The sequence below is a fragment of the Hyperolius riggenbachi genome, chromosome 6, assembly GCF_040937935.1.
Source record: "Hyperolius riggenbachi isolate aHypRig1 chromosome 6, aHypRig1.pri, whole genome shotgun sequence".
Lineage (NCBI taxonomy): Eukaryota > Metazoa > Chordata > Amphibia > Anura > Hyperoliidae > Hyperolius > Hyperolius riggenbachi.
In genome coordinates, this window is record NC_090651.1 from 225,720,719 (window position 1) to 225,730,718 (window position 10,000).

General features: G+C 43.4%; 1 protein-coding gene across 1 annotated transcript in view; it reads right to left on the reverse strand.

Moving 5' to 3' along the window:
- Positions 1-10,000, reverse strand: part of RCN2 (reticulocalbin 2) — a 28,344-nt gene that overhangs the window by 5,291 nt on the left and 13,053 nt on the right. The window contains exons 3-4 of the mRNA XM_068242158.1: positions 5,101-5,206; positions 1,773-1,969 (exon numbers count right to left, since the gene is read on the reverse strand). Coding sequence (XP_068098259.1) covers positions 1,773-1,969; positions 5,101-5,206 — 303 coding nt within the window. The remainder of the gene's footprint in view (positions 1-1,772; positions 1,970-5,100; positions 5,207-10,000) is intronic.

The following is a 10,000-nucleotide window of genomic DNA, read 5'->3' on the forward strand; positions in this document are numbered from 1 at the left end:
TCCTCCTTTTGCAGAAATTACAGCCTCTAAACGCTTCCTGTAGGTTCCAATGAGAGTCTGGATTCTGGTTGAAATCTCTAGTTCATTCAGGTTTGATGGCTTCCAAGCATGGACAGCTCTCTTTAACTCATACCACAGATTTTCAATTATATGCAGGTCTGGGGACTGAGATAGCCATTCCAGAACATTGCACTTGTTCCTCTGCATGAATGCCTTAGTGGATTTTGAGCAGTGTTTAGGGTCGTCGTCTTGTTGAAAGATCCAGCCCAGGCCCAGCTTCAGCTTTGTCACTGATTCCTGGACATTAGTCTCCAGAATCTGCTGATACTGAGTGGAATCTATGCGTCCCTCAACTTTGACAAGATTCCCAGTCCTTCCACTGGCCTCACAGCCCCACAGCATGATGGGACCACCACCATATTTTCCTGTAGGTAGCAGGTGTTTTTCTTGGAATGCTGTGTTTTTTCTCTATGCATAACGCCCCTTGTTATGCCCAAATAACTCTTTAGTTTTAGCAGTCCACAGCACCTTATTCCAAAATGAAGCTGGCTTGTTCAAATGTGCTTTAGCATACCTCAAGTGGCTCTGTTTGCGCTGTGGGCGGAGAAAAGGCTTCCTCTGCATCACTCTCGCATACAGCATTCTCCTTGTGTAAAGTGCGCCGAATGGTTGAACAATGCACAGTGACTCTATCTGCAGAAAGATGATGTTGCAGGTCTTTGGTGCTGGTCTGTGGGTTGACTGACTGTTCTCACCATTCGTTGCTTTTGTTTATCCAAGATTTTTCTTGGTCTGCCACTTCAAGTCTTAACTTGAACTAAGCCTGTGGTCTTCCATTGCCTCAATATGAATTTGAAATTTGAAAGTTGTTTTGAGACCCCCATGTTGCTACTTCTCAGAGTAAATTAAAAGAGGAGGGAAATTTACATTTGCCCCCCTTAAATACTCTTTCTCATAATTGGATTCACCTGTGTATGTAGGTCAGTGGTCACTGAGCTTACCAAGCCAATTTGCATTGTAATAATTAGTTCTAAAGGTTTTGGAATCAATAAAATGACAACAGTGCCCAAATTTATGCAACTGCCTAATGTTGTTTAAACAATTATTGCACACTTTCTGTTAATCCAATAAACTTCACTTCACTTCTCAAATATCACTGTGTGTGTCTCCTATATGATATATTTAACTGACATTTTTTATCTTAACAACCAACGATTTATACAGGAAAATCATGAAAATTAACAAGGTTGCCCAAACTTTCACATCCCACTGTAATTACCAGGGCTGTGTATTTGGTACAAAAATCATCAGACTGACTCCTCAGTTTATAAAACCACCGACTCTGACTCCGGGTACCCAAAATTGCTTCGACTCCGACTCCTCAACTCCGATTCCACAGCCCTGCTTGAGACTGCTTTTAGAATGCTTAGAAATCCAGCTGGATTTGACTTATACCTACTCGGTATGCCATGATGACAGAATAGCTACCGCATTTCCCCGAATTTAAGACATCCCCTGAAAATAAGACCTAGTATATATTTCAAGTATGCTCGAAATATAAGACCTACCCCTAAAATAAGACCTAGTGGCTGTCAGACTGCATCCCCATAAAAGAAGCCCTATGCGGCAGACCTGATCTCCGCCTTCAAAGCACTGCGTAATATGTTGGTGCTTTATAAATACAATAAATAAATAAAGCAAATTTGTACACCCTTTGTGAGAAAAAAAAAAACAAACAGATCGCACATACTATATTTCACCCATCAGCTCACCAGGCGGAAAGACTCCTCCTCATCATCTTCCAAGACAGTGTCCTCAGAGTAGTCAATGATACGATCGTACATATGCATGTTGTATTCCCCCCATGTGACAACTCCATCACCGTCCTGATCAATTTCTGCAAACTGCTCCTTAGTGTCTTCTAACACATAATGCTTGAAGGCCTTCTGGATCCACAAGCTGAGCTCATCTGAAAGAAATGAGCACACAATTGGTGTACTTCATTTGTCTGTATTATTATGTACCCCATGTTCCTTTCTTACTTTGTACAGCGCCAGGGAATATGTTGACGCTTTATAAATCAAAATTTTGTCTGTAATGCTGATGCCCTGACCACAACCCTCTCTGAGTCAGTTACCTGTTGTTCTGACTTACATGATCTGTATACTCCTGCTAGGTGGCAGACTACAGCCTGATTAACATTGCCACTAGAAATACAGTATTTTTTAATTGGAGGTCAGCATAGGTAACCTCCAAATGTTCACTTAATTGAAATAGTACAGTGCTGAATACACAGACCTGCAATGAGGAAACAAGTTAGCAATTATTGGAAAACACAGAGGGAATTTTGCGTTAGAGGTGAAAAGTAATTTGGGGCATAGGTAAGAGGAAAAACAATGGAAACAATTGTGGACAAATCAGCGCTAAATAATTACTGCCAAAAATAAGTGGAAACCCCACAGATAGAGTCATGAGGCAGCGTGTGAGTTACTTTAGGACAGCACTGTGTACAATGTGCACATTGCAAAGAATGCTGCAACTCTGGAAACTCCTCATGCCTCTGTGCAGACAATGTACACATGTGCCTTTCCATGCCACACACAAAACAAATTCTACTGTATAGTACAGCAAAACCCCCATTATCCAGAACTAAGTTGAACAGAAGTCTCAAGCAACCAGAAACAAAATCCTACTTTTACACTTCTTTATTCAGTAATAAACGTCTGTTACATTAAGTCTGTCCTTTGTCTTAATTTGTTTTGAATTATTTCAACATTAATACAGAGTTTATGGTAAGTATACAGTGTAAGGTATAGTACTTTTTTTTTTAGCTAGGCCTTTTTTTAACATTGACTCTCAAGCAAACAGAAACCACTGTATATACTCGCATATAAGCCGACCCGTGTAAAAGCCAAGGTACCCACTTTTCCCTCAGAAACCAGGAAAAAGTGATTGACCCACGTATTCCCCAGTACAGCCCACTCCACAGTAGCCAGTTCTGCCCCCAGTACAAGTCAGCACCCCTCCCCATAGCCAGATGTGCCACAAGTATGATAGTTGTGTCTCAAGATGCCAGTAAATGGAGTCATAGATATGAGACAAGAAGAATCCAGAAGAATCTCTGATCATTGCACCGCTGACACGTTGCTTGCACGCTCTGCTCCACAAGCCAAGGTATACAGGTAGTCTTGAGCAGCGCACTCTGCACACCATGTTGCGGGGAATGAGGGGCACAGACACAGCAAGTAGCCAGCTGGCAAGAGCAGGATTACTAGGGCACGATCCTTACGCTCCTCCGCCAGTAACAAAACCTGCTCCACCATCCGTTATGCTCAACTGACTTGCATATAAACCAAAGGGGTAACTTTTCAGCACATTGGCCTCAATTCACTAAGCTGTTTAGACTAGTCTACGGATGGTTTTTAGTCTACTGATGGTTTGGTGTGGTTGCATCAAAGGCGAATTCACTAATAATTACAGAAATTTTTAGACCTGGTCTAAAACATTCGGTAATTAGGTCGGTAAAGCAAGGGAAATGATCAAACTATGTAATTCACAAACGAGTAGCTATGACTGACATCCTTCTCTTCTGACAATCTCTCCTCTGGATACAATTCAACTTCTGCATAACTAATTCAAAAAGGTTCCATCCTCACATCTAAAATACCTCACAGAATTACTTTACTGACAGAAATCAGCTGGTCTAAGCTCTCTCAGAAAAAGTGTGCGAGGTTACTCCTTGTTTGCCTTTGTGAATTGCATCTTTTGATCATTTCCCCTGCTTTACCGACCTAATTACAGAATGTTTTAGATCAGGTCTAAAAACAGGTCTACATTACACCAAACCATCAGTAGACTAGTCTAAACTGCTTAGTAAATTGATGCAATTTTTTTTTTTGCTGAACAATTAGGCTTAAACGGGAGTATATACAGCTTATCCGGCATCAGCTGATCCCCATTTATATATGTATAGCCAAAGATCTCACACATAACCTGTCTGTGGCCCCCAAAATAAGAAATACGGTAAGATTTGTTGTTATTTCGCAGGGTAATAGGAGGAGAGGGATTGCCTGCTGAAAACGCCCACTAGGGGCGTTCCTGCGGGCTTTCCAGAGCTGCCATTGGGCAGCTCTCTCACTCTGGCAGCATCCCATGCCGCTCCCCAGCCTCCCTTCGTGCTGGGAGAGATCGCTCTTCTTCCAGCGTTGTGACCCAGAGGTCACAAAAGTGAAAATTCTTCATAGCAGGCGAACGGAGTGTCGGAGAGTGGCGTGGGTGGCGGCTACCTGATCCGCCCAGCCCCCCGCCTCAGGTAGCCTAGGTTCTTTTCAATTATATGAGCCCACCTCGGGCTCTCTTTATGTTTATGGTCTTGATAATCATAAGATATGTCAGTAACATATCTGGAGAATAAAAATCTATAAGGTGCCATCTTCCACATCAAGCTTTGCTATATGCTGCTCCATTAACAGAACACAGGTTGGGACTTTGTCTGCTCCTTACAGCACCATCTAGTGACAGAAGGAACCAATGACAGCCTTCCATTATCACCATAAATAAAAGCTGTGTTAAAGTACCAACCCAAATATCAGTTGTTACAGTTATTTTTTAGTAGCATTTCTATTACTTATAGTCTGCTTGGAATGATTGCTAAAAGCAACCATTGTGTTTACTGTAAAAGCTGTAAAATGATTGTTTTACAGTTCCTTTTGTGTTAGCAAGGATAAGTAGCCTCTCTATGACATACTCCAGACTCTCTACTTCCCTACTTCCTTAGCTATTATGCTTGAAGTTGCTAATTAATCAACTTGTTTCTCTAGTCATCTTTTCACCTTTTCATCTGAGTCTGTCTGATGACTTAAGGTTGTTAAAAATACAACAGCTGATGACTTTTGAAGGAAAAACATACAGATGGAAAAAGTCTTTCTTCTGGAATGCCCACCTAAACCAATGTCTCCTCTCCTCTCTCACCCCTCCCCCGCACAAGATGGGGCGAGTTCCTCTTGGGTCTTGATGTCAGAGAAGACACAAAGGGTAACCATCCCAAAAGAAACACAGACATAATTAAAAGCTTAGACAAGGCAACAGGCTTTGGTTTACCTTCTGTAAGGTATCCATCAGCATCAGTATCTATTTTCTTAATGATAGATCTTAGTCTTTTCAGCTGCTCTTCTGGACTCAACTCAGCAAACTCTTCAGCTTCTTCCTTAGAGAAGGACAAATAGCACTGGGTTAGACAGCTGCCAAATAAAAGGAAATGGGGAGGTACAGGAGTAATATAAAGACAGCCATGTTATCTCCTTTTATAAAAATGCCATCTGCGAGGCGCCCTGCTCATCTTTATGCTTCAGCAGTTTGGGGGAGAAACAATCATGTCGACAGTGGGCTAAATGTCTCAAAAAAAAGAGAAAAAAAAAAACTATGAGAGGAGTAATTTTTGACAAGTCAGCAATTTAGATTTCTATATTCATCTTACTTAAAGGAATACTGTAGGGGGGTAGGGGGAGAATGAATTGAACTTACCCAGGGCTTCTAATGGTCAACCGCAGACATCCTGTGCCCGCGCGGCCACTCACTGATGTTCTGGCCCCGTCTCCGGTTCACTTCTGGAATTTCAGACTTTTTAAGTCTGAAAACCACTGCGCCTGTGTTGCCGTGTCCTCGCTCCCGCTGATGCCATCAGGAGCGTACTGCGCAGGCACAGACCATACTGGGACTGCGCAGTACGCTCTTGGTGACATCAGCGGGAGGGAGGACACGGCAATGCAGGCGCAGTGGTTTTCAGACTTTAAAGTCTAAAATTCCAGAAGTGAACCGGAGGCGGGGCCGGAGCATCGGTGAGGGGCTGCGCGGGCACAGGATGTCTGCGGAGGACCATTAGAAGCCCCAGGTAAGTTCAACTCATTTTCCCCCGACCCCCCTACAGTATTCCTTTAAGGTTTATTTTGAAGCAGAATACCAGGTCTTTACAATAGCCAGTCAGCTATGCTCTGTAAATGCAAGTTACCTTGGTGTCATGAATTTTGAATCGCTGTAAATATGCAATTATTTTGTATGATCCAATGATCAAGCTATGGTCTACAACACCACCCCTCCCATAAAGGCACTGTGGTAACTGGGACAAGACACTTCCCAACAGGGGTGTCTTTAGCATTAGATAAAAAAAATAGCTTGGCAGTGACAAGCTATTTATTTAGCAAGCCAAAGCATATTAAGGTGCAGCTGAATGCACAGGCACTGCCTGCTGTTTTTGTAGTATACCCTTTTTCCAAGTGGTCTTAGCGAACCTAATGACAAAAGTAGCCTAATATATGTCCCTTACAGATCCAACAGAATATACAATCACCGATCAAATCAAAAGATAGGATTGGCCAATCAGCAGCTGTCACATGCAAGATCCATCAGTTCTTATAGTGTTGGTCCTGCATCCTGACTGGGCAGCTGGACCTTTTGATTTGACTTCTGAATGTTAATTCTGCTCGATCTGTAAGGGACACATTGGACTTCATTGTGTGCTGAGCAGTTTGAAAGAGGGATGTTCCTGCACATGTAGCTGCACCTTACTATGCCATGGCTTTCTTTGGTTTTAAATATTTCTGCACAATGAGCTTTTAATTATACAGTGCTACCAACCTATTCAGCTTTTTTTACCACAGTGAGTGTACTGTGATTGGTGGTAGTGGACGGAGCTTGGAGAGAACCGCGCTGTGGTATATGATATCACCCGCTGCTAACCGTTGTACTGGGTTACCCACCTCACTCTAGTACTGTCACAAGTTAGCCATCTGATTTGCCAATCAAAATTCAGCACAAAAAGGGAGAAACAAATAAAAAAGGTTGTATGTGTATGGGAGTTGCATAAGCCTTGCAATATTTGCTTAGTGCTGTAAAAATGTCAGTTTTCAGATAAATACTGTTCCCATGTCTATGCATCCTTTAGGACTGTATTATCCCACTTGGAAAGTCTGGTAACTGAAAACAGCTGTACTGTATAAAGTTGTGGTAGGTGTTTAAAGTTGCCAGCTGGAAGTTTCAGTAAACTTTTTCAACCATTTTTTATCTGGCACACTTTTTTTTTACCATGCTAAGCAAATACTGCAAGGCTTATGCAACTCCCATACACATACAACCTTTTTTTATTTTTCTCCTTTTTTTGTGCAAAATTTTGATTGGCAAATCAGATGGCTAACATGCGATAGTTGAGTGATGTGGGTTGTATGTATGTTATATTACTGTTGATTAGAGGCCTGCGTGGGTCTAATTTTTCAGACCTGCACCCCGCTACCCGCACCTGGCACACAACCCAATGAAATCAAAATGGGTACCAGAACCCGACCCAAATTTCGGGTAACCTGCGGGTACCCGACCTGATGCCCTGTGCGTGTCTAATTTTTCAGACCTGCACCCACAGCCCCGCTACCCATACCCAACCCACAACCTGCTTTCTGGTGAATCTCATACCCGCACCTGCAGACCCACTACCCGCACCCATCCCGCAACCCGATACAAATACAAACGGGTACCCAAACCCAACCCACATTTCAGGTAACTCGCGGGTACCCGACCCGATTCAGGTCTCTATTGTTAATTCATTATATGCACATATGTACAATGACATAGCCCTGGCAGTGTATTTTGGAAGATATATGGATCTTGCACTGAATATATATCTGTGGATAGTATAGCTTAGAAATTTGCACAAATACTGAGTATAGCAATTTTATTGTTTTAGATTTGTTCTTTGATGCCAATTAAAACATTTATTCATATTAACACTTGCCCTGCGCAACCTTTCCTTAAATCTTATATCTTGAGTGTACAGTGATGTCGTGAGGCATCGATATTTCCCATTTATACTGAGTGCTATCCCATATTGCGACTTTTATAGCAGCTAATCTGGCTGCTTATATACTCACATATAAGCCGAATTTTTCAGCACAAAAAAAATGTGCTGAAAAGTTACCCCCTCGGTAGGCCTGAACGATTTTAGGAAAAGATTGAATCGCGCGATTTGTGACAGAAATTGCGATTTTGATTAAATTAACGGTTTTCAATACACAACAATGGATCAGCACACCGATGGTGTATATGAGTTCCCCCAGTATAGTTAGCCATGTATATGTGCCCCCAGTATAGTTTAGCCAGCTATAGGTGCCCCAGTAAAGGTTAGCTAACTATAGGTGCCCCAGTATAGGTAAGCCAGCTATAGGTGTTGCTGTACAGGTTAGCCAGTGTATAGGTGCCGCAGTACAGGTTAGCCCGTGTAGGTGCCACAGTACAGGTTAGCCATCCTGATCCCCTTTAATGTATATAACCAGATTCCCAACCCCCCCCCCCCCCCCACACACACACACACACCTTTAGTGTATATATAGGCAGATCACCCTTTAGTGTATATTGCCAGATACTCCCTTTAGTGTATACAGTGGAGGAAATAATTATTTTGACCCCTCACTTATTTTGTAAGTTTGTCCAATGACAAAGAAATGAAAAGTCTCAGAACAGTATCATTTCAATGGTAGGTTTATTTTAACAGTGGCAGATAGCACATCAAAAGGAAAATCGAAAAAATAACCTTAAATAAAAGATAGCAACTGATTTGCATTTCATTGAGTGAAATAAGTTTTTGAACCCTCTAACAATAAAAGACTTAAAGAGACTCATAGTTAGCTAAACCGCCGCAATAGCGCCGCTAAATGGGGGTCCCTTGACCCCCAAACCCCCCACTGCGACACTTGGTCGCAGACTTGGTCGCTCCTGGAGGCAGGGCTTACGGCTGCGGCGCATCGCCGCCTCTCCCCCGCCCCTCTCAGTGAAGGAAGACTGAGAGGGGCGGGGGAGAGGCGGAGATATGCGCTGACAGACGCGCGTGGGGCAGGGCTGCGGCGGTTAGCCCTGCCCCAACCAGGAAGCGCTCCCCCGCATTACGGAGGGGATTTGGGGGATCAGGGACCCCCGTTACGCCGCGGGATAGCGGCGGTTTAGCAGGGGCACACGTGCCCCTGCTATCTATGAGGTCTGAAGCGAGATTTATTCTCGCTTCAGACTCTCTTTAATACTTAGTGGAAAAACCCTTGTTTGCAAGCACAGAGGTCAAACGTTTCTTGTAATTGATGACCAAGTTTGCACACATTTTAGGAGGAATGTTGGTCCACTCCTCTTTGCAGATTATCTCTAAATCCCTAAGGTTTCGAGGCTGTCTCTGTGCAACTCTGAGCTTGAGCCCCCTCCATAGGTTTTCTATTGGATTAAGGTCCAGGGACTGACTAGGCCACTCCATGACCTTAATGTGCTTCTTCTTGAGCCACTCCTTTGTTGCCTTTGCTGTATGTTTTGGGTCATTGTCGTGCTGGAACACCCATCCACGACCCATTTTCAGTTTCCTGGTAGAGGGAAGGAGGTTGTCGTTCAGGATTTCACGATACATGGCTCCGTCCATTTTCCCGTTAATGCGATTAAGTTGTCCTGTGCCCTTAGCAGAAAAACACCCCTAAAGCAAAATGTTTCCACCCCCATGCTTGACGGTGGGGACGGTGTTTTGGGGGTCATAGGCAGCATTTTTCTTCCTCCAAACACAGCGAGTTGAGTTAATGCCAAAGAGCTCTATTTTGGTCTCATCAGACCACAGCACCTTCTCCCAGTCACTCACAGAATCATTCAGGTGTTCATTGGCAAACTTCAGACGGGCCTGCACATGTGCCTTCTTGAGCACGGGGACCTTGCGAGCCCTGCAGGATTTTAATCCATTGCGGTGTAATGTGTTTCCAATGGTTTTCTTGGTGACTGTGGTCCCTGCTAATTTGAGGTCATTCACTAACTCCTCCCATGTAGTTCTAGGATGCTTTTTCACCTTTCTCAGAACCATTGACACCCCACGAGGTGAGATCTTGTGTGGAGCCCCAGAGCGAGGTCGATTGATGGTCATTTTGTGCTCCTTCCATTTTCGAACAATCGCACCAACAGTTGTCACCTTCTCTCCCAGCTTCTTGCTAATGGTTTT